The sequence below is a fragment of the Astatotilapia calliptera genome, chromosome 15 (assembly GCF_900246225.1).
Source record: "Astatotilapia calliptera chromosome 15, fAstCal1.2, whole genome shotgun sequence".
Classification (NCBI taxonomy): Eukaryota; Metazoa; Chordata; class Actinopteri; order Cichliformes; family Cichlidae; genus Astatotilapia; species Astatotilapia calliptera.
In genome coordinates, this window is record NC_039316.1 from 19,932,896 (window position 1) to 19,954,569 (window position 21,674).

Below are 21,674 nucleotides of genomic sequence, written 5' to 3' on the forward strand. Positions count from 1 at the left end.
AGTACAGCCAGACTTTTGACCGCTTCGCCTTGGACATTTTTAATCTGTAGCTCTGCTCTAACAGAACGTACGTACCTGGACCCGCCTACTATCCTCGGAAACGTAAAATGATTGGCTAGAAGTGTATCACAGCTCAGGAAAAAAAAGCACCGAAATAAAGCACCGAAATGTGCGCTGCTTTTCGGTCTGGCTACTACCGTTTATGACAGAACCAGTGCCATCATGGCACCGGACACCGGTACCCATCCCTAGTGCTTAGTTTATTTTTCCAGTGTAGTTTTGTATTGTTTCTCCCAGCCAGCAAATAAAGCTGTGTTTTTTTGAGTTTGCTCTTTGCCTCTGTGAGTCTGCATTTGGGTCTTCTCTTACCAGCACACAGCTAGTTCATGACATTTATTATGTTTTGTTTATTTTAAATAAAAATTGGTATTTATATATATATATATATATATATATATATATATATATATATATATGCAAATTCATTGCCTCAAGCAAATAAGCAATGTTTGCTTAAGATAACTACATTAGGACAACTTATCCATTCATGAATTACATTTTTGTCATATTTTATATTTGTATTTTGAAAACAGTAGCGATGTCAGCTACCATTTCACACACTTCACATGGGATTTTGTTGGTTGAAGGACCCTAATAGACTCTAGAATTGTCACCATAAGCGCTGCCTGTCTGTTTCGTACGAGCATAACAGTTCAGGCTCAGCTGTGTTGCATGTGTGTCAAGAAAGAAGCAAGCATGAAGAAAAAGGAAGTGTACCTAATAAAAGAAGGAGGAAAGGAACAAGGTTTATCTGGCAAAAAATAATACATTGGGAAATAAAAATTAGCAGAAAAAACTTGTAAGATTTCATTTTATTTTTCTGATTCTAAATGTTTGGTATTGACATCCAAACCATTATAAAGGCCAAAATATAATCTCAGTAAACAGATGAGTAGATTAAATAATAAGTGTAAGTAAAAGCAATAATAATCTGCCATTAAATGTTTTTATTTTCCATAGTTTGTTCCAATAACGGTATAAATTTGTCTTTCTTTTTTTCCACAGTGATTAATTTGCCTTGTTGCCATTTTTATTGACTTCAGCAACATTGTGCAGGGGAATTAGAGCATCCATTTGCTGTTGCTATATCTGAAGCTAGCCTTAAAGGCAACTGATGACGGGCTTTCTGTCTCCCATTCAGTTATCCACTCATCTCTCTTAAAGTAGAACAATCTTGACTCAGGATAAAGAAAGAAAAACTCCAGACGTGTGAACGGCACCTCCTCACGACACATCCCCACGTTAACAGTACATCAATCTGACTCCGCTCCCTAAAAGATCATCGACTGCGCTTCAGCTTCTCAGTTAAGCTTGTATGTAGTGAAAAATCTACCGTCTGCAGTGGTGAGTGATTATATTAAACAAGGGTTTAAAGATTGTGTGTACTTTTTATAAAGAGGGTTAAGAAGTGGATGTCAATGTTATGTGACATGAACAAGTTTCCATTAGAGCACTGAAATACCAGCTGTTTCGATATTAAATTTGCCTTTAGGAATTAATCTGTAAGTGCTTGAAATGTAAGCTTTATTTAACGTTGTTTTGTTGTTGTTTTTTCCTAAAAGAATTATCCGGTTTTTAACATACGGATAAAAGGCACTACTGTTCAACGGAAATCTTCATTTTGTGGGCTATTTACTGTGGCATCATTTAATTTGAGTTTTAGTGGGAATTTGTTGTATTTAACTTACGTTAAAAATGGTCAAAGTAACTTACTCTTTTTAACGATATTTGAAATGGTCGCTAGCAGTTATGTTCTCGCCACTGCCTGTTACCATTATGGGTGTAAAGTATGGAGGACCACAAGAGCCACACACATTGAAATAAAGGATTCTACTTAAATGATGAATTGTAGAACAAATTCTGCATCTGTGAATTCATTTTAACTAATTTAACCCTCTGAGGTCGCGGGACGCGTCAAAATCACATGACCAGTTTAAGAGGACACAGCTACAAGATGCAGCACGTCAGAGTCTCCATTTCAACTTGGGTCAAAAGTGCGGAGTTCAAGCTATATACCAGTTTACCATGTCAGCCAATCAAAAAAAATGATAAGGCAACATGTGACATTTGGTTGTTTAGGGAGAAGGGGAAGTTTTTAGGGGTGACACCCGCAACGGACAGCGGGCGAGCGAAAGAAAGAGAGAGAGCGAGTTTTCATATGTGAGACATTAGTGACGTTTAGCGTGTTTGGAGGCTAGAGTTAGTTTACCTGCTCTGTTATGGTAACTGTCTTGATTAAAAAATATTGTTATATTTTTAAAAGCATATAAATTAACAAAAACATTAAAGAGTGTTTGAGAACGTTTATCCAGCCATGATTTGAAAGCATATAGCCCACCTTTTAACAGACTGGTGTAGCAGTGAAGATGTTTAATCTGCAGTGAAAGTAATATAATAAAAGTCACATGTTGTACCAGCTGTTCCAGTGAAAGGTTTGTCCCATTAGCTTGTCTATATACCTTTTAAGTTACATTTCATCAAACAGTCCTGAGAATCCACACAAATGATCTTTTTATATATTACAGTCCAAAGTGAATGCAGATGGTCTCCTGCAGCTTTAAAATATCTAAAGGACACTGAGTGTGGAAACGATCTGTGTTTCTCTTTTTGGTCATCATTAAGTGCTAAAAATTCTGCTGCTGATGTACTCACATTCCTACCAAAAGACTTCCCTTTTTCTTCTCAGAGGAAAAACTATTTCAGAAATGCAATGAGGAACCAACACGTGTTAGAGCAAGAAAGAAAACATCTTATCTGTTACAGCTTGGACATCAACAGCAGATAGTTGTCCTCTTCACCTGGCCCTCTATATCAGCATAATATTAGCATAAATCACAGGAAGTGGACACAGCATCTCTACAAGAAGGACTATTTCAGAGATTAATTTTTAATGTGAGAAACAGGAAGGAGAAAGACGGAGAATGGCTGAATTCAGGTGGATTCAAATGTTTTCATCAGTGATACTAATGCTTCAATTGTCAGGTAAGAATATTTAAACGTTTATAAATGAGATTACAAAAGCTTAGTTTGTTGACATTATTGATTTTATTCTTTTCTTCACAGCAGCAGCAGCTGACTACTCTGAGTTTATTATCAGGGATGAAGGTGAGGTCACTTTGTCATGTGAAAATGTGACAGATGATCAAGATAAATGTGACAGAACTACCTGGCTCTTAAGTCAGTCAAATAGAGCCGTAGTAACACTGTTTGAAAACGGGAAGATTCACCAAGGGGTCAAAAATAAATCAGACAGACTGAGTGTTACAGCAAAATGTTCTCTGGTTATAAAGAAGCTCACAGCTGAGGATGTTGGTCAGTACACCTGCAGAAGGTTCAACAAATCAGGACAAAAAGAAGGTTCAGACTCTGTAGCTGAGCTGTCTGTTGTTAACCGTGAGTATTTCCATCATAATGTTTTCAGATTATTAGAACATCAAACTGAAACATTACAATAACTATAACTACAGTGATGATTACTGTAAATGTTATTCTTGTTCTCTCTTTTTTAACAGTAACTGAATATAAGGATGATGACACAGTGACATTGAAGTGCTCTGTGTCCACATATAAAGAATGTAAATACACTGTGAAGTGGCTCTATGGTAACAAAGACCTGAGGATGTCACAGTCTGCCTGCAGTGTGACCTTTGCAACATCTGATCATATTTACACATCCAAGAACTCTGAGATGTTGAAGTGCCAAGTAGCACATGGTGGAAACGTGCAGGAGTTTATCTTCAGTCAATCTTCTGGTCAGAGAAGGGATACGTAAACATTTCAGTCCTTACAATAACTTCATCCTGTTATAAACAAACAAAGAATTTTTTGGGGGATATGATCATAGAAAAAGTGCTTGTATGATTGGGTGAATAAGGCGAGTTGTATAAAGCGCTTTGAAGTCAGGTAAAGTAGAAAAGCACTGCAAAAGAAGCACAATTTAACAGACTGCAGAAGCCTGCTCCTACCAACAGTCAGCGTTGGATTCTTATACACGATACACTTACTTCACTTCAGCAAGTTCCCAAAAATAAGCTGTAAAAGAAAACATCCTGTGGAGATGTATTAATGGAAAGAAGGAAAAGGGGAAGTCAGCTTAATGAGGCTGCTGTTCATTTTCTGTTCCAGTTTATAAAAAAGCTTATTTTTAAAAAACATTTCTGTCAGTGAAATAACATTATAACCAGAACAATATTTCTTTGTTGGTCATTTTAAGCAAATACAATGATCTTAACCGAGTAATTTTATACAACCTAAAACACATTTGATTTTTATACATCAGGATTTTAAAAAGACAAGAACCTGCAGACATAATGTGTTTAATGTTTTTCTTTTTCTTCAGGTGTGTGGAAGTTTATTGTTGTAGCGCTGGGGTTAACAGTACTCATAATGAGTGCTTTCATAGGCATCATATGGAAGAGAGTTAAAGGTGAGAGCTTTCACAAGACTGAGCTTTCATCACCAGGGAGACTGCAGAAACCAGGATGGACTTTCATTCTAAAAGCTTGAATTGATTTTTCTCTTTTTCAGGACACAAATCACAGATGAATGAAAATGCTGTGAGTTATAACACTTTCATGCTATATACACGAGTAATCAGTCTTTCTCACTGATGTGATTATAGTCTGCTGTGTTTATGAGGCTTCTTTGTCTGTTTTATTTGTTTCAGGAACTCAGTTTAAACCCTGCAGTGACTCTGTCTGCTCCAGGAACCATTCAGGACTCTGTGAGCTCAAATACTTACTCACCACTAGGGATGGGTATCGTTTAGGTTTTATCCGATACCGGTGCCAAATCAGTACTTTTGAAACGGTGCCGGTGCTCATACGGTGCTCAAACCAGTGCTTAAAGAATGGAGAACACAAAATTGGTCCAAAAACCTCTCATGTTCAGCTGTTTTTTGTAAAAAGATAACAATGTTAGCCTTTTCTGCAGCTATGGGGCATATATGGTATCACTCTTGGCTGGAAGCAGTGCTTAAACAATGGAAAAAACACAAACTTTATCCAAAAACCTCTCATGTTTAGCTGTTTCCCTCTTTTTCTTTGGTCATTTTAGCCTTTTTGGCCAGAGTGAAGGGAGTATCTGCCATCAAACAAGAAGACAGCCGCATGTAGCTACGATGGTGTTTGCTAGTTCACCTTACATGCATTAATTTAATAACGTGGTGAGCCTACTCAACATAAATTATACACGAACAACATTAAGCTACTCACGCAGAGACGAACGGCTGCTGCTGCATCATCATCCTCATCATTTCTGCTACACTGGCAGGGCTAGGGGCCAGGACTCTACTCTTCGTGTTTTTTGGGGATGTTGCTAACTCCGGGTCTGATAACAGGCACCACACCCGCAGTAGATGTGCTCGGTGTGAGGTCTCGCAGCAAGCTATCAAATCCAGCGCATTTCTGGCCTTTTAAAAAAAAAAACGCTATGCGTCGCCAGGTATTTCATCGGATTTGATGTGTTACTTCCTTTGACAGTATCACAGTATCAGCTTAAAGCACTTGTTGCTGCTGAGTTTGCATATTTTGCTGTGAAGTACAGCCAGACTTTTGACCGCTTCGCCTTGGACATTTTTAATCTGTAGCTCTGCTCTAAAAGAATGTACGTACCTGGGCCCGCCTACTATCCTCGGAAACGTAAAATGATTGGCTAGAAGTGTATCACAGCTCAGGAAAAAAAAGCACCGAAATAAAGCACCGAAATGTGCGCTGCTTTTCGGTCTGGTTACTACCGTTTATGGCACCGGACACCGGTACCCATCCCTACTCACCACTTGTATTTGTTCTCCCATATGTTGAATCTAAGCATTACTGAGCAGTCTCTATGTTGTCGTATCTGTGCAGGCTGAATCTGAATACGCTGTTCCCTATTCCTCCATCAGCTACACTAACAACACCACCAGTAAAGCTCAGGTAAGCTGTCCTGTTGGTTATTCAGGTGATGTCAGTTAATAACAATAAAAATTCCCATGAAAGAGCAAGGTAAATGTTGATATCTGAGTGTTAAGAATAAATATTAAGATTATAATACTATTATCATATCTGCCTTACCCTACATTATTATGGTCTTAATTATTTTGTGTTTTGTGTATTAACTTTCAGGTTGTAGGTCAAGATGATGATGATGAAGATGATGACACAGTGACCTACATCACCATGAAAAGTCACATCACTTCTGCTGCACCCTCCAGTGATCCCAGCAGCCTCTATGCTGCCGTTAACAAACCAGTGAGAGACACGTGTTGACGAAACAGCTACAGCTCATACAAGCTTTCTTACGTTACACTGGTTATGGTTGCGCTCAGGCCCTTTTCAACCTGTTATTTGTATCAGATTGTGTAAAAATGTTTCTAATAGGCTTAAGTTCTCCATGTTTAACAAAAAGGATATTATACTGCTCATTTACATTTCTAACACAGAATGTTGCACTATGTTTTATCCATAAATTGTCTCCAGTTTGACAAAGTTCAGAATTTATTACTGTAGCAATCCCTTTATCCAGAAGGGGGTGCTGTATATTCTTTATAACAAAATGTGAAGCAGTGGAAGAAATGATCTAACATCCTCAGACATAATAAAAGTCACATGTTACATCAGCTGTTTCTGCTTGCAGTCATTTAAACATCTATATCTCAGAACTGTTTGAGTGTGTGTTTCAAAGCTGAATTAGTTAATTATTCCGTATTCAACAATATAGAATCACAATGGAAAACAACAAACTTCATTTTTACATTGGGCTATACATCCTGTGATTAACACTCCTCTAAATCCCTGTGCTTTGTGAAAATCATCTCTTTGGGATTTATGATTTGTTCGTCTCTGTAAACTTTTCGATTGGACAAATGGGAGAGAGGGGTTTCACCCACTCAAGGTGCATTTCCTGCTACTCCCTCTACTCGACGCAGCAGGAAAACTGTTATTCCACCACACAAGGAAAAGAAAAAACATGGTTTTCAAAGTGTGTGCTGCTTCTCATTGCAATTGTATCTGTGGCGTCTGATACGAGCCCTTTTGGTTTGGCGGTGTGCGTAAACTCTGAGTATTATGATTCAGTTTCTCATATTGCAGAAGTAAATAAAGTAAAGTGGACAGGACAACCAAACCTTACTTAACTATCTAAGAGATGAATTTTAGGAGTCACTTTAACAACAACTGGCTGTTAATAAATGAGGAACATGGAAGCTGTGACAGTCTGGTTGTGTAAGAATAATGGCAGAAATGTGAGAAAGAAAGCTGAAAGTCATAATGAGGAAGTCATAGATCGAAAACTACAGGAAGAAGACACGCTTATGCTTTACAAAGCCTGAGAAGAAAGGAGAGACTGAGAGACATGATGGTTACATTTAGATGGATAGAAATGTTTCTGTTCTTTGTACTCATGCTTCAGTTTGGAGGTAAGGATGATTTTTACACTGTACATAGTCTTAGGATTTGAAAACTATTCTTCTTTTTAATTTTAGTAATATCATTTTTATTTAGCACACAAAGCTGTGGTGTTTCTGTGAACAATGAAAACTGAGTTTGATGCACTCTTGAAAAATGTAGTGTTAACATTTTTGATTCTGTCATGTTCTCAGGAGTAAATAGTGGAGATCTTTTGCTCTCCTTCACTGTCAGAGATGGAGATAATGTCACTTTGCCTTGTGTAAATCTCATCAACAATCATCACAACTGTGACACTACTGTCTGGCTCTTCACTGATTCAAGAGTCACACCAACAGTAGAGCTGGTTATTCTTGGACAAATCAAAGAAAAAGCCAAATCAGACAGACTGAGTGTTACAGCAGAATGCTCACTGGTTATAAAGAAGGTCACAGCTGAGGATGTTGGTCGTTACACCTGCAGACAGTTTAGAGGCAATCCAGGGAGACAGCAAGGTCCAGATGCTGTGGTTTTTCTGTCTGTTGTTAGCAGTGAGTATTTGCAACACTATATTTTGAGCTCAAACCATCCTGTTAGAACAACATGCTGACAAGTTACATTTTGAAAAAAGGAAACTTATATTTATTTGGTATTTCTCTTGAATTTCATCTTCACCAGTGACTGAACACAAGAAAGCTGTTGAGGTGACTTTAAACTGCTCTGTGTGGACATATGAACGGTGCAAACACAAAGTGAAGTGGATCCATATCAGTGAAGCTCTGGATAGAGATTACTCAAATTTAAAAACATCGGAGTCTCCCTGCTCTGCTGCTGTGACTTTTCTGAATGATGCACACAGTCATATATCAACTTATGACTTTAACTGTAGCGTAACAACAGAAGGAAAAAAAGAGCAGCTTTTTACCTTCAGCACTCAGTCATCAGGTAAGAAACCAGGAGAGATTCTGAAGAACTTTTCAAAATAACTTTGCATTAATCTGACTAATTACCTAAAATATCCGCTCATTTTATTGATCTGAAGCTTTAACTGACTGAATTTAGTTTCCTAATGAAAGGTCCACTGAATTTTATTCAGGTGAGAAATCAAATACTGCAACAACAATAAAATCAGAAACTACAACTGGAAACACAACAAAAGAGCTGGAAATCATGGATGATTCAACAAAATTACAAGGTAACCAACAATATTCAGCTTTTTTTTTTCAATATTTTATTTTAGAATGAAATGTTTTAATTTCAGATACATGTTTTTTTTCCTCTGTATTCATCTACATTAAAAAACAAAAACAATCAGAAAATGACATTTAAAATATTATTTTCATGCTTTTCATGCTCTGTCTCCAGGCTCATGCTGGTACAGGCTCATCATAGTGCCTCTGGGTTTAGCAGCACTTATAGCAGCTGTTGTGGTCATCAACATCTGGACAAGAGCTGGTGAGAATGTTCACACATAAGCAAGAAGGGTTGATAAACCAGACATGAAGCTCTGAAGAAGCACGGGTTTATGATTTTGTATTTTACAGGTGTGTAAAGATGGTGAACAATGAAAAAGTCCAGTCTACTGAAGTAGTTTGACCAACCCTCCAGCTTCTATCAGATCTCACTGATCAGCACATCAACAAGCTTTATATTTGCACGAGGAGCAGAAGCTTTTAAAAAGGGAATCGTTGTTTTTGCCTTAGTCACAGTTTGGACAACAATTTGAAATCTTGATATGATCTTTTTAGAACCACAGTGACTTTTCTAAAATACCTGCCTGCATCAGCGGTAAAAAGCTCTTTCTCCTTGTACTGTGTTTTTTGGAGGTGTACATTGTTATTCATCAGTTTTCAGCAGGCAGGGGTAGCTTTTGGGGGTTTTCTGGACCACAAAAATAGAAACACGTTTGACATGTTGTTTTCTCTTTCTGCAGAAGCCTCCTGTACAGCATGGTTGTTGTAAAAAGAAATACACATACAAATATTTTTCTTTTACATCTGCATTTGCTGATCATTTCTGAATTTGAAAAACATGCTCTCACTATTATTTCCAAAACACTCCTGTTGGCACTTGGGTAATAGGCACTTGGGTAATCTTGGGTAATAGATTTCAAAGCCATTTTTCATTTCTTTCTTTTTCAGCTGCAGAAAGTTAGTTTAGAGTTTTGAGCTTAGTTTTATGAGCCTGAGCCTGGATACAAAGTCATTTGTATGTGGTCGAATCTGGTCTGCGCTCAAATGAGTTTTGATTGATGATGATGTAATCACACACACTGTTATCTTTAATGGATTTGAACATAATGCAATCTTTAAAATAAATAAAAATTCTAAGCAGAAAGTCTGTTTTGCATCTCTCACTTCAGTCACTTTTGGTGTCTTGTTTCCAGTCTTTAACTCTCATGTTATTTTAAGAACAACCACTTCTACCTGTCCCAGTTCCATAAGTACACCCTATCTTCGTTCATTTCTCTCCTTTGAACTCTTTGACAACCCTTCCCAGCATCCTGTGACCGGTTTGTGCTTTCATGACTACAAATGTAAATTTGGATTGGATTTTTGCCCTATCCTGTTAGCTTCTCTATTTGACTTTAAAGTACATTTAAATATGCCATTCAGCCACAACTTTGAGACCTGCCTGTCACAGTCAGGCTGCAAAGCTGACTGTGTGAATAAAGGAGGTGAACCCAAGCGCAGACACTCTAAAACAAAACTCAAACTTAACAGAAAGCGAGACGTTTATTAAGGCTGGTAAGACATTGCAAAACAAAAGGCAGAGGTGATGCTAAACAATAACCTAAACTGGGGAAATTAAAGATAAACATAAAAAACCCAAAACATGACGTGGATACGTGACACATGATAGATGGAACATGGTGGTGCAAAGGACAAAAGACAACCTGACACTGAACAAAGTAGGACAGAGGACTTCAGTACACACAGAGATAATGAGGGGATGTGGAACAGGTGGGAACACAGCTGGGACAAATCAGACCTAACGAGACAAGGAACACTGCACATAGGACAGGGACTTTCACAGTAAAACAAGAAACAGAGTGGAATCCAGACATGGCAACACAAGCTTGACAATATGAACAAGAAGACAAGAAACATGACAGACTAACACAGATGACTTAAGTAAAACATAAACTAAACTTAAGGCAACCAAATGATAATCCTATTACATAACATATTTAAAGGAATAACTTAAAGACTCAAAGCACTGCCCAAAAGCTTATCTCCATCTATACAAGGACAAGTGACCTCTGAGGAAGTTAGAGGAAGCATGAATAAAAACATATCTGTGATATCTGAAACAACTCATTTGGACTGTCTGCAGTGTTTATGTGGCAGCTTTGTGTATCCTATCTCATGTCAAGGCTTTCATTGGGGAGTGTGAACATTTCATTCTGTGGATTGCATTGCTCTACTGAAAATAAATCTCTTGTAAACTGGAATAGAAGGTGATAATTTATACTTTGCATGTCCCACTTGTAGTAAACTTTTCCCCTAAAAAGCATGATTGGATACTGAAATGTTTAAACATAAAGAATCATTCATCTTCTGCAGCTTTAAAATATCTAAAAGACACTCTGTGGTTTTTTGACCTGTGTCTGGTCGTCATTAGTGTCATGGTCCTCGGCCATGTTGGCCCAGTATTCTAAGTTTTTGTGTGTTTTGTATTTTGTTCCCTATTTATGCCTTGGTTCCTAGGTTATTTAGTTAAGATGTTCCTTATTTGGTTACCTCCTGTGTGTATCTGTGAGCCCTCGTCTCTCCTTGTGTTTTATTCCATGTTTTCCCCAGCCCGTTATGTCTGTGTTCTCCCTGTGCTCTCTCTCTCCTCCTGTCTGTACCTCTGTGTACTTCCTGTTTTATTTTGACAGTCTCTCGTCAGTATGCGTCATGTTGTGTTCACTCCTGCCCTGTCTCGTTATGATTATCTGTGTCAGCTGTGTTCCCCGTGTGCTCCCACTTCCCTCGTTAACCCTCTGTGTATTTATGTGCGTGTCTCCATCAGGTCAGTGTTGCGTCGTCAATGTCTCTTCCCCGAACCTGTGTGGCTTTCTGTTCCCTCGGGCTTTAGTTTATATTCCTGGTTTTGTTCTGTTACTTTGCACTTCTGCAATAAAGCAGCATTTTTGAGTTCAGTTCCAGTCTCCGTGAGTTTTGCGTTTGGGTCTTCTCCTGCCTCCACACAGCCAGTACATGACAATTAGAGGTTAAAACCTGCAGAGTTATGCTGGGGCTGTCGTATCCACATTTGCACCAAAGCACTTCCCCTTCAGTTCTCAGAAAGAGACACTTAAATAAGATGTAATGAGGAAGAAATGATGTACCAATGAAGTGACAACAGTTGAGCCTGTGAGTTTGTTGCCTCTGCACATCTATGCAGATTAATGTTTCTACCCTGTTGGCCTTACTTTCAGTCACGAATAAAAAAAGAGAGAATGAAATTTACAGTAATCTTCCAGTTTGTGTTTTAATGAGACAGTCTGAGCTGAAAATTATATGATTGAAATGTTTACTATTAACAACATAGGCATGAGCCACAAAAAAAAAAACAATATGTTGAACTTTCTGAAAGTGTAATAACCAACACCCTCAGCTGTGAGAACAGTTTGCTGTTACACTTAGTTTAAATGTCTAAAGGACATTTAGTGTGTGAAGCGTCTGTTTCTGACGGTAACACTTCTACATTCTCACCAACTCTGCCCCTTCACTTCTCAGAAAAACAACACTTCACAGACACAGTGAGGGACCAACAAGTATCAGAGCAAGAAGACGTAATCTTACCTTCACAAACGGACAGTGGGATTATCATAAGTCACTGAGCAACATTCGGCTGTCTGTTCTACGTGCTCGTTTTAGTTTTACAGAGTTTGATGGCCTGCAGTGACCTTTGACCTCTTTAATATTGTTTCGTTCCCCAGCCATTTTATAAACAACAGAAATTGTCAGAGAAAGGACTTCCTGAACAGTTAGCGTGAGATAGTGAGATAACAACCACAGGAACCGCCACAGGAAGCACAACTTTAAAGTCTGCGACTGTCATTACTGTGAGAAACAGGAAGGAGAAATACCGAGAAGCATGATGGCTGAATTCAGATGGATTCACATGTTTTTATCAGTGATACTAATGCTTCAATTAACAGGTAGGAATACAGATACGTTTATAAATGAGATTACAAAAGTTTACACTGAGGACATTATTATTATTATTATCATCTCAGCAGATTCTGAGTTCTATGAATGTATTACCTCACTAATAACAGGGAAGCTGATACACTTATTTTTCAGAAGCTCAAGAAGAAAATGAGAAAAGAGAGACTGAGAAATGATGGTTAAATCGATTTAGCTTAAAGTATTTTTACTGCTGTACCTGTGCTTCAGTTGGTAAGGATACATCCAACATGTGTATAAGAGAAAGATTTAAAAACATTTCCAGCTCAGTGCACTAGTGAAAATGAAAAAGATACAAATGCATACATGTGTGCATAACTGTGCAAAATTATCTGTGCTCTGACATGCAGTGTTACCTTTTTGATTCTTTGTCGTGTTCTCAGGAACACTAAGTGGAGATCTTTCACTCTCCTTCACTGTCAGAGATGGAGATAAAGTCACTTTGCCTTGTGAAAATGTGATGAAGAATCATCACAACTGTAACGCTATCAACTGGCTCTTCATTGAATCAAGAAGCACACCAGCAGTAGAGCTGGTTAATCATGGACAGATCAAAGAAAAGGCCAAATCAGACAGACTGAGTGTTAGAGCAGAATGCTCACTGGTTATAAAGAAGGTCACAGCTGAGGATGTTGGTCGTTACACCTGCAGACAGTTTAGAGGCAATCCAGGGAGACAGCAAGGTCCAGATGCTGTGGTTTATCTGTCTGATGTCATCAGTGAGTATTTACACCACACCAGACCACCAGTACTTACAAGCTGTGAACAACTAAACAATATGCTAACACCTTACATTTATTTTTTTTTTTAAATGTTTGTTTGTTTGCTTTTTTCTTCGAATCTTCAACAGTGACTGAACAGAAGAACACTGATCAAGTGACTTTAAACTGCTCTGTGTGGACATATGAACGGTGTAAACACAAACTGAAGTGGATCCATGACAGTGGAGGTCTGAATAGAGATTACTCAAATTTAAAAACATTACAGTCGTCCTGCTCTGCTGCTGTTACTTTTATAAAGTCATCATACAGTCACATATCTAACTCTGACTTTAAGTGTAGCGTAACAACAGAAGAAAACAAAGAGCAGCTTTTTACCTTCAGGCCTCAGTCATCAGGTAAGAAACCAGGAGAGATTCGGTTGAGAAAATTACTTTCAACTGATGTGAGGAAAGAACTTTTAATTAGCTGAATTTGATCTTTTGTTTGAATGATGAAGATACAGTAACATCAGCAACAACAAGAACAACAAGAACATCAAGAACATCAAGAACAACATCACAGACTGATGACCCAGGTGATTTTTCTTTTTTTTCTTTTTTTTGGGGGGGGGGGTTCAAAGCAATGATTGAATAGTTTTTTGTTAAGTCACATGCATGTCATATTTGCAACTTTTCTACCTCTTAGACATTGAACAGTAAATGAAACGCTTCAGATATTTGTGTTCAGGTGCAGCTCTGGTGTGGCCGTACATCCTCGTGGCTGTTATTTCAGCAGCACTTTTAATCTTTGCTGTGAAACTGATTGTACTGAAGAGAGGTGAGAGAAAATCCCACATTAAATATTAAAGCTGAATCTTCTCTGTGGTCAAGTGTGTAATCCTGTTTTTCTTTTCTTTTCAGGGACCAAAACACAAGCCAATGAAAATGTGAGTTTAAAAATAATCTTTACTAAACATTTTAATTCTAGATCAGAAGTGGTGCAGTGGTTGGTGCAGCAAAAGATCAAGAAAAGAAAAAAGAGGGTGCAAAATTCATTTTTGCTTTGATTTTATAATTATTAACTCCAAAAATGACCTCAGCCTATGTGCAAAGTCCTTTCTGGTCACAAAAAAGACCCTATGGTACTGGTAGTTGGACTTTTGTGTTGCATTTTATGTGTTTTATGTCATTATCTATCTATGATTGTTGCAGATGTTTAAACACTCAAAAGTAACTGGAAGTTGCACTGATGTAATGCATATATTTATTCAGGCTTGACTTCAAATCCTTCAGTCATTTAGAAAATAATAAGGTCAAACTCACAACTTCTGCTGTTTGCATTTGTTCTTCAACATTATAAAACTAACTTTACAACATGAGACTGTGCAAGAGATAGATTTCAAACTGAAGGGAAGTGAACTGTTGCTGTCAAACTAAGCCAAAAGAAGTGGTAAAACATTTTGACATCGTTGGCAGAGACGGGTCAGTGTAGATCCTCCTGCATCTCAGAGGGCAGTAATCATGTTTTCTTTACTGTGTAGGCAGATCATGAAGATGGTGTTTCCTACATCTCCATCAGCTACACCAACAAGGCTAACAGTGAAAATAAAGTAATGCATATGATATGTTTCTGGCTTCATCGGTGCATTAGTAAATGATGTTTTCACTGTGTTGTGTTACATGTGGTGAAACATCCTGTGGTCTGTGTGCTTCCAGGTTCGGGATAAATGTGAGAGTGATGAGACAGTTACCTACTCCACTGTGAAAGCTTCCTCCACAGATCCCAGCAGCCTCTATGCTACCATAGAGTAAACAAAAAGGAAACTTAATCATCAGGTCATTGCTTCTGTGAAAAAGCTTCGTCCCTATAAGAATTATCGGTTTGCTCAGTTTAAAAGGAGGAAGCAGTTGTGTGAGTGCTTAAAGAGCAGAATTTGTAACATTTGAAAGGCTTTCAGTTTTATTTTATCTTTTGTTCAAAGTTTTGAAATGATGTACATAGATGTGTTTATTTTGCTATTTGCCTGTAAATTTTCTAAAACTGCAGTAATTTATAAGTTTAGTTTCATTTTTTCCATAAACAATTATTCAAACATTTGTGTCTCATTGCTCTAAGCATCAAAAGCAGGATTAAATGGAATCAGGCATCAGAGTGGGAGGATATGTCTTTACCTGTATGAAAAACACAATTTTACATGAATGAATGAGAAAGTTTTATTATGTTGGTTGCATTTCTCTACTGACAACAAACCTTCCCTCTGGTGAGCAGGTTTTTTCACAAAGGGCTTAAACTTATCTAAATGAAGAAATTCAGTTCAAGACACCTGAGATTGATCATAAATCAGGACACATACATATGAGAGTTAAAGTGAAAGGAGACAATATCCACTGCAAGTTTAGAATATCTAAAGGACACTCAGGCTACACACACAGTGACATTAAACTGCTCTGTGTCCACATATGAAGAATACAAATACACTGTGAAATGACTATATAACAATGACAATGGCGTGTGGATATCACAGTCTACCTGCTCAGCTAGTGTGACCTTTACAACATCTGATCATATTTACCAATCCAACAATTGTTGGAGATTTTGAAGTGCAAAGTGACACATGGTGGAAAAGGTGGACGGTGGATGTTTTTCCCATTGACTGACTTGGAGAGTGGCCTAAAAAAGTAAATAACAGCACAGGTCAGTGTTGAACAGATTTAAGCACCTGCTCCGATCAAAGTTTAGTGTTGGATTATTTAGACCTTGATCAGATCAATAACATTGAACAAATACATTTATTTCATTACATGACAAGCTTATTGTCATCTGTGAAGTCAGTGAAAACAGTTGTTCAGTAAAGTTACAGTCATGACCACAACCATACCCAAGTATATTACTTTAACCAGGACTAATGAACTTTCCCTGAACCTGCAAACGTTTTTGGACCTTAGGTGTTTTTTTAACCACAAGGGTGTATAGACAAAATACAACAATAGGAAACCCAACAACAGTGTTTTCAGTTTGGAATTATATTGGATATTATATTATTTAGATTTATATATTATATTTTCTATTATATTTTCTGTTCTGTCTTTTTTGGATTGTTCTCTTTTATTTACAGTTTTATTTTTGTTGCCTGCACTTTCTAATAAATTTCACTTCCTTTGTATTTGCCTCCTTGATTAGTCGCAGCAGTGTTTGATTTCCCATCTACTTTACCTTCCTTCATTACCTGTTGTGTATTTAAACACACGTTGCTACTGGAGTGTATACTTGCTTAATCGATTAGTTGCGGCAGTGTTTGTTTCCCTTTCATTTCCTGTGGGTGTAACCACTCATTCTGTTCGATGCTTACTGTCTGTCTGCTTATGAGATTTCCTGTTGTATATTCAGCTTTGTTTGATGGATATTGTTATCTGGTCCCTGTTGGTTTTTTCCTTGCCCCAATAAAAGTTTGGCTTTTGTTTTGGATACACACTTTTCAATCAACATCACTGTTTTGTTATTAGTTTTATGTCTACTGGAGTGTATAATGGAAGATGTTAGGCTGAAGTTCCCCATGTAACAACCAGCTTCATTTATTTTTGTAACAATTACTGTTGTCCAGAAGGGGGTGCTGTATAATAATTGCAAGAAACTAAGCTACCAAATAGACACATACACTAACTGGTTTAAAAAAACAATACAATAGAAAATGAAGAACTTTTTTTTTCATATTTTATTTTTTCATAAATGAGTGTTCTTTATGTAAATAAGATGCCAGTGATGTTTCTTTAAGCAAAGCAAATTAAAATTGTTGCAGTCCAAAAAATGAAAAAAATAAACATCCAAATTCAAACTCTCTCTGCTTAAGTATGTCATTAATCTGCACTCTGAAAAGTAATGGTGACATTTCTACTTCTCTGGCATATTCTCAGTAGATCTTTCTCTTTCCTTTACTGTCAGAGACGGAGATAAGGTCACTTTGGAGTAAAGGAAAACAAAGGAACAAAGGAAGCAAAACCCAAAACAATGCACACATGGAACATGTTGTGGAGGTTTTCCATTTAAATAAAGCCTGCAGACGAGCGGTGAGCGGTAGCTAACATTCTTTAATCCAAACACACAAAGAACAGAAAACCAAGCTTGTGGAGAGCCTACATGACCGCGGGACAGGTCAGCAGAGTCTCACTGAGCCTAGCATGGCTCTCAGTTAAATACCTTCTTCAGGAACAAAAGGCAGTACACAGCTGTTTCACACATTAAGGTTCACACTCCCTTCACACTTCCTTACAACACCTCCACCATTTGTCTTACAGTATGGGTGTCAGACATGTTAAAATCCAGTGGCACCAAGGCATTATACAATAAAATAATGTGATTAATACATAAGTAAAAGAAATTCCTATACAAACACATGCTCAACAAAATAAGACAGGAAATGAGAAAGCTAAACAGGGTGCTAGTTTCAGTCATTATGCAAATCCAGTGTTATAAGGATGGGGAAAGGATGAGACTAAAGCAGTCACTTGAATGAGTGGCACTGAAAATGTGAAAACCTGCCACTGCATCCACATGAACAGAACTAGCTTTTACACTAAGGGAGGAATAAAGCCAAAGCAACTAGGACCTGAGAACTAAATACATTTTTTTAGGTTGCAAGAAAGTAAAGCAATCTAAAATACAAAATATTCCCACTTATGTTTATTCTGGTCATTTGTGGATAACACCTCCCCCGCTCTGCTGCTGCTCATTAAAAATGAATTAAACAAGCTAAATCATTAAGAGCAAAGTCTTGCTTACCATCACCAACATGGATTCTGTTAAACACTGAACAAGCAATATGAGTTTGCACAAGACAATTGGTACAAATGCATACTTTGATATATGGCAGTGGACAGGAAGTGTGCTGTGGCTTTAGTGGAGATAAAACTCTACAACACATTATTTAATATCCTATAAAATTACTCTTATTTACCTCCACCAAAATTAGTAAGACTGCAGTGTCAGTTTGGTTGAGAAGGGGTCTACACATTTGAAAAACTGAGGGAATTCATATGATCTACATTAAAAAATAAATACAAGAAATAACCATAACATTGAAAATGACCACAGCCTGAATGAGGAGGAGACAGGAAGTAAACTAGATAGGCATGTGTCTTTGACAAGTACAACAGAGTTTGCCAGTTATAGATGTGACAAAATGAGAAGGAAAACCAGAACAAAACGTGATGATTGAACACAAATTCTTCAACATTTCTCTGTTTCTGTTGCTTCTTTTTTCAGGTAAGGAAACCTTTATTTACAACTAAAACCTTTTTGCTATTTTACTTAATCTCAACAACAAATTTCAAACACACATTTTCAGATATGAAAATTAATTAGCTTTGAAAACCTCTTCCTACTGTAACACTTTATCAGCATCTAACTTACTGAACAGATTATTGTTAAGATTAACAGATGCATGAAGTAGTTTTGAATAATTCACTGTCTTAATGATAGACGTCTGATATTGATAAGTATGTTCAGTTACAATAGTCACCAAACTCTTGTTTTGTCTCAATTATTAGGTGTAATTTCTACATCAATTTTCTTTTACCTACTTTAGCTTTTATGCTGTGATACTTTCTGTTTGCTTTCTGCATTTATTTTTATATTCCTCCTTTTGGAGTCTTTGTGGAGCAAATCAGCTGAACTTGTTGTTTTGAACTGGTTGTTAAGAGTAAGCTGAAAGTCTTAATGAGGACATCATGATTCACTAATTAAAGGAAGCTCTCCGTGTATCTAGATGTATTACAAGGTCTGTGTTTTTTTTATATTTGTGTTTCAGTTTGAAGGTAAGGATACATGTAACATGTAAGAGATTTTTTTTTCTTCTTTTGAGTTTTACTTTATTTTGAAATCCAAGAGAGCTGTGCTTTTGTTTGACAACCCAAATCAAGTTTTTTGTTAGTTCTTTTGTAATAAGAATGTAAATCGTCTCCGTTCAGACAACTATTGTTTTTTTTTTCTGTTATATTCTCAGGAGATCTAAGTGGAGATCTTTCACTCTCCTTCACTGTCAGAGATGGAGATAAAGTCACTTTGCCTTGTGAAAACATGATCAAAAACCATCACAGCTGTGACACTACCACCTGGCTCTTCACTGATTCAAGAGGAAAAGCAGCAGTAGAGCTGGTTAATCTTGGACAAATCAAAGAAACAGTCAAATCAGACAGACTGAGTGTTACAGCAGAATGTTCACTGGTTATAAAGAAGGTCACAGCTGAGGATGTTGGTCGTTACACCTGCAGACAGTTTAGAGGCAATCCAGGGAAACAGCAAGGTCCAGATGCTGTGGTTTATCTGTCTGATGTCATCAGTGAGTATTTACACCACAATATGTTGAAGTTCAAACTGTGTTGTTAGCGCAACATCATGAAACATTACATTTAGTGAAAAGAAATGTATTTATACTTTTTAATTCTTCTTGCGTTTATCTTCACCAGTGACTGAACAGAAGAGCAGGGATCAGGTGACTTTAAACTGCTCTGTGCAGGTACATGGACATTGTGAACACAAAGTGAAGTGGATTCATTACAGTGAAGGTCTGAATAGAGATTACTCAAACATAAAAACATTACAGTCGTCCTGCTCTGCTACTGTGACTTTTGTAAATTCTTTATACAGTCACATATCTAACTCTGACTTTAAGTGTAACGTAACAACAGAAGATGGCAAAGAGCAGCTTTTTACCTTCAGCCCTCATTCATCAGGTAAGAAAGGAGGAGAGATTTTAATGATTATGATAAAATTTTGAAAGTAACTTCACATTATTTGTTTATTTTAACAACTTAAAGTTTTAACTGACAGACAATTTATACAGACAATTTATTAGTGAAAGGGCCACTGAATCTTCTTTTTTCATTTAGGTGAACAAACAAACAAACAAACAATTACAACAACAACAGTTAAATTGGAAATCACAATTGGAAATACAGTAAGAGCAGGTCTGGGGACAAAAGAGTTGGAAAGCATGGAAGGTTCAAGAAAATTACAAAGTAATGCCAACTTGTCCTCTGTATCATTTTTCCTCCGCTTTCTGAATTTCAGAATGAAAAGTTTGAGGTTTGTGTTGTGTGTTTTGCAAAGAAAAATACATTTCAAATATGCTTTTCGTGTTTTCTTTATCTTCCCAGGCTGGTCCTTGTACAGGCTCATCATAGTGGCTCTGGGTTTAGCAGCACTTAATGCTGCTGTTGTGATCGTCAACATCTGGATAAGAGTTGGTGAGAATAATCATATATGAACAAGATTTTGTTTGTGGAAGCTAAAGTTGACTCCTTACTTGGTCCTTTTAGGGAAAAAAGCACAGATGGAGGAAAACACGGTGAGTTTGTTAACTTTTTTCGGACAAAGTATACACAATAAATAGGCGATCACACTGAATTTTGGATAAAACTGTATTTTCTGGCTCATGAACAAGTAGAACCCATCAGGATAAAAGAAAATCTTTACTTTGTCGGCTTATTAGTCTGATTGTGCTAAATGCAAAATGCAGTTACAGTTTTAATGACGTTCATTGTTCTGTATTTTACAGATGTGCAAAGATGAGGTTGATGATGGAGCAGTGAACTATGAAAATGTCCAATCTTCTGATGAAGTTTGACCGACCCTCCTGCTTCTGGCAGATCTCACATATCAGCACATCAACGTGCTGTATATTTCTTTTTACCTTCATACTCAACCTTTTAAACAGAGACTCGTGCTCTTGCTTCAGTCACAGTTTGGATAACGATACTGAAACTGTGATACTCTCCTACTTTGAAAACCAAAGTGACTTTTATAAAAATAACTTCCTGCATCAGCTGTAAAAAGCTTCTTGTTTTGTTTTTTGAAGTGACCAGTATTTTTAATGGTTTTTCAACATATGTGCTTTGTCTCAGAATCCTTGAGCTTAGTTTTATCACTCTGTGTGAGGAAGAGCTGATTTAATCAGAACTACACATCTTTCTGCTTCCGTAATTACCCCCTGCTGTTCCCCCCTTTTAGAAAGGCTGTCCTTCTATTGTACACGCATAGTCAACACATCAAAGAGGAGACTTCAAACACACAAAAACTAAACAAAAAATACAACTTTATTCATTTATTTTGTAATAATTTTGACTTGAATGTAGCTCATTTTCATTAGAAAAGAGACTTGAGAGAAACATTTTTATGAAAGTCAGGCATTTTGATTTAATATTCACATTTTGTTTTGATTGCCACACAATAGCTACACTTGTTCTAAAGGCTCACCAGCTTTTACACATTTCCCTGAGCGATGGCTTTCTCACAAAGTTTACACATGCAACCCGGACAGGTATTATGCCTTAAGTGTCACGGCTGCACAGCAGTCGTGTGGTGTATTGAAAAAA

General features: G+C 37.2%; 4 protein-coding genes across 8 annotated transcripts; all 4 read left to right on the forward strand.

The window, feature by feature from the left end:
• Positions 1 to 1,005: 1,005 nt before the first annotated feature.
• On the forward strand, positions 1,006 to 6,671 carry LOC113006672 (uncharacterized). 2 transcript variants are annotated; one of them, XM_026142769.1, is made up of 9 exons: positions 1,006 to 1,404; positions 2,747 to 3,042; positions 3,124 to 3,453; positions 3,573 to 3,812; positions 4,400 to 4,486; positions 4,588 to 4,616; positions 4,727 to 4,783; positions 5,907 to 5,975; positions 6,165 to 6,671. In XM_026142769.1, the coding sequence occupies exons 2-9, from the start codon at positions 2,982 to 2,984 to the stop codon at positions 6,306 to 6,308; spliced, it is 1,017 nt and encodes a 338-aa protein (XP_025998554.1). In that variant the 5' UTR covers positions 1,006 to 1,404; positions 2,747 to 2,981; the 3' UTR covers positions 6,309 to 6,671. The 2 variants fall into 2 exon arrangements, with proteins under 2 accessions (XP_025998554.1, XP_025998555.1); XM_026142770.1 differs by lacking the exon at positions 1,006 to 1,404 and having other exon boundaries at positions 2,606 to 3,042; positions 3,127 to 3,453.
• A 581-nt stretch (positions 6,672 to 7,252) lies between these two features.
• On the forward strand, positions 7,253 to 10,671 carry LOC113006673 (uncharacterized). Of its 2 annotated transcripts, XM_026142772.1 has the most exons (6): positions 7,253 to 7,456; positions 7,640 to 7,975; positions 8,103 to 8,369; positions 8,521 to 8,619; positions 8,790 to 8,879; positions 8,969 to 10,671. In XM_026142772.1, exons 1-6 carry the CDS (start codon positions 7,393 to 7,395, stop codon positions 8,974 to 8,976), a joined length of 864 nt encoding a protein of 287 aa, XP_025998557.1. In that variant the 5' UTR covers positions 7,253 to 7,392; the 3' UTR covers positions 8,977 to 10,671. The 2 variants fall into 2 exon arrangements, with proteins under 2 accessions (XP_025998557.1, XP_025998556.1); XM_026142771.1 differs by having other exon boundaries at positions 8,790 to 10,671.
• Positions 10,672 to 11,376: 705 nt separating this feature from the next.
• LOC113006671 (uncharacterized) lies at positions 11,377 to 16,299 on the forward strand. Its single transcript, XM_026142768.1, has 8 exons — positions 11,377 to 12,576; positions 12,988 to 13,323; positions 13,455 to 13,721; positions 13,823 to 13,900; positions 14,053 to 14,142; positions 14,226 to 14,251; positions 14,846 to 14,914; positions 15,021 to 16,299. The coding sequence occupies exons 1-8, from the start codon at positions 12,513 to 12,515 to the stop codon at positions 15,114 to 15,116; spliced, it is 1,026 nt and encodes a 341-aa protein (XP_025998553.1). The 5' UTR covers positions 11,377 to 12,512; the 3' UTR covers positions 15,117 to 16,299.
• Positions 16,300 to 17,904: 1,605 nt separating this feature from the next.
• LOC113006670 (uncharacterized) lies at positions 17,905 to 21,120 on the forward strand. 3 transcript variants are annotated; one of them, XM_026142765.1, is made up of 7 exons: positions 17,905 to 18,564; positions 19,304 to 19,639; positions 19,767 to 20,033; positions 20,190 to 20,318; positions 20,457 to 20,546; positions 20,619 to 20,647; positions 20,858 to 21,120. In XM_026142765.1, exons 1-7 carry the CDS (start codon positions 18,510 to 18,512, stop codon positions 20,924 to 20,926), a joined length of 975 nt encoding a protein of 324 aa, XP_025998550.1. In that variant the 5' UTR covers positions 17,905 to 18,509; the 3' UTR covers positions 20,927 to 21,120. The 3 variants fall into 3 exon arrangements, with proteins under 3 accessions (XP_025998550.1, XP_025998549.1, XP_025998551.1); XM_026142764.1 differs by having other exon boundaries at positions 20,190 to 20,546; XM_026142766.1 differs by lacking the exon at positions 20,190 to 20,318.
• The last annotated feature ends 554 nt before the right edge of the window (positions 21,121 to 21,674 follow it).

What these genes read in the sequence shown, in the direction of transcription:
- LOC113006670 (XM_026142764.1), top strand. Translation starts at nt 18,510, where the DNA reads ATGATTGAACACAAATTCTTCAACATTTCTCTGTTTCTGTTGCTTCTT. An exon ending in TCTGTTGCTTCTTTTTTCAG is followed by an intron (nt 18,565 to 19,303) that starts GTAAGGAAACCT and finishes TTATATTCTCAG; the next exon opens with GAGATCTAAGTGGAGATCTT. An exon ending in CACAGATGGAGGAAAACACG is followed by an intron (nt 20,648 to 20,857) that starts GTGAGTTTGTTA and finishes TGTATTTTACAG; the next exon opens with ATGTGCAAAGATGAGGTTGA.
- LOC113006672 (XM_026142769.1), top strand. Translation starts at nt 2,982, where the DNA reads ATGGCTGAATTCAGGTGGATTCAAATGTTTTCATCAGTGATACTAATG. An exon ending in TATCTTCAGTCAATCTTCTG is followed by an intron (nt 3,813 to 4,399) that starts GTCAGAGAAGGG and finishes CTTTTTCTTCAG; the next exon opens with GTGTGTGGAAGTTTATTGTT. An exon ending in ACACCACCAGTAAAGCTCAG is followed by an intron (nt 5,976 to 6,164) that starts GTAAGCTGTCCT and finishes ATTAACTTTCAG; the next exon opens with GTTGTAGGTCAAGATGATGA.
- LOC113006671 (XM_026142768.1), top strand. Translation starts at nt 12,513, where the DNA reads ATGATGGCTGAATTCAGATGGATTCACATGTTTTTATCAGTGATACTA. An exon ending in ACTGATTGTACTGAAGAGAG is followed by an intron (nt 14,143 to 14,225) that starts GTGAGAGAAAAT and finishes TTTTCTTTTCAG; the next exon opens with GGACCAAAACACAAGCCAAT. An exon ending in AAACACAAGCCAATGAAAAT is followed by an intron (nt 14,252 to 14,845) that starts GTGAGTTTAAAA and finishes TTTACTGTGTAG; the next exon opens with GCAGATCATGAAGATGGTGT.
- LOC113006673 (XM_026142771.1), top strand. Translation starts at nt 7,393, where the DNA reads ATGATGGTTACATTTAGATGGATAGAAATGTTTCTGTTCTTTGTACTC. An exon ending in ACTCATGCTTCAGTTTGGAG is followed by an intron (nt 7,457 to 7,639) that starts GTAAGGATGATT and finishes TCATGTTCTCAG; the next exon opens with GAGTAAATAGTGGAGATCTT. An exon ending in TGATTCAACAAAATTACAAG is followed by an intron (nt 8,620 to 8,789) that starts GTAACCAACAAT and finishes CTCTGTCTCCAG; the next exon opens with GCTCATGCTGGTACAGGCTC.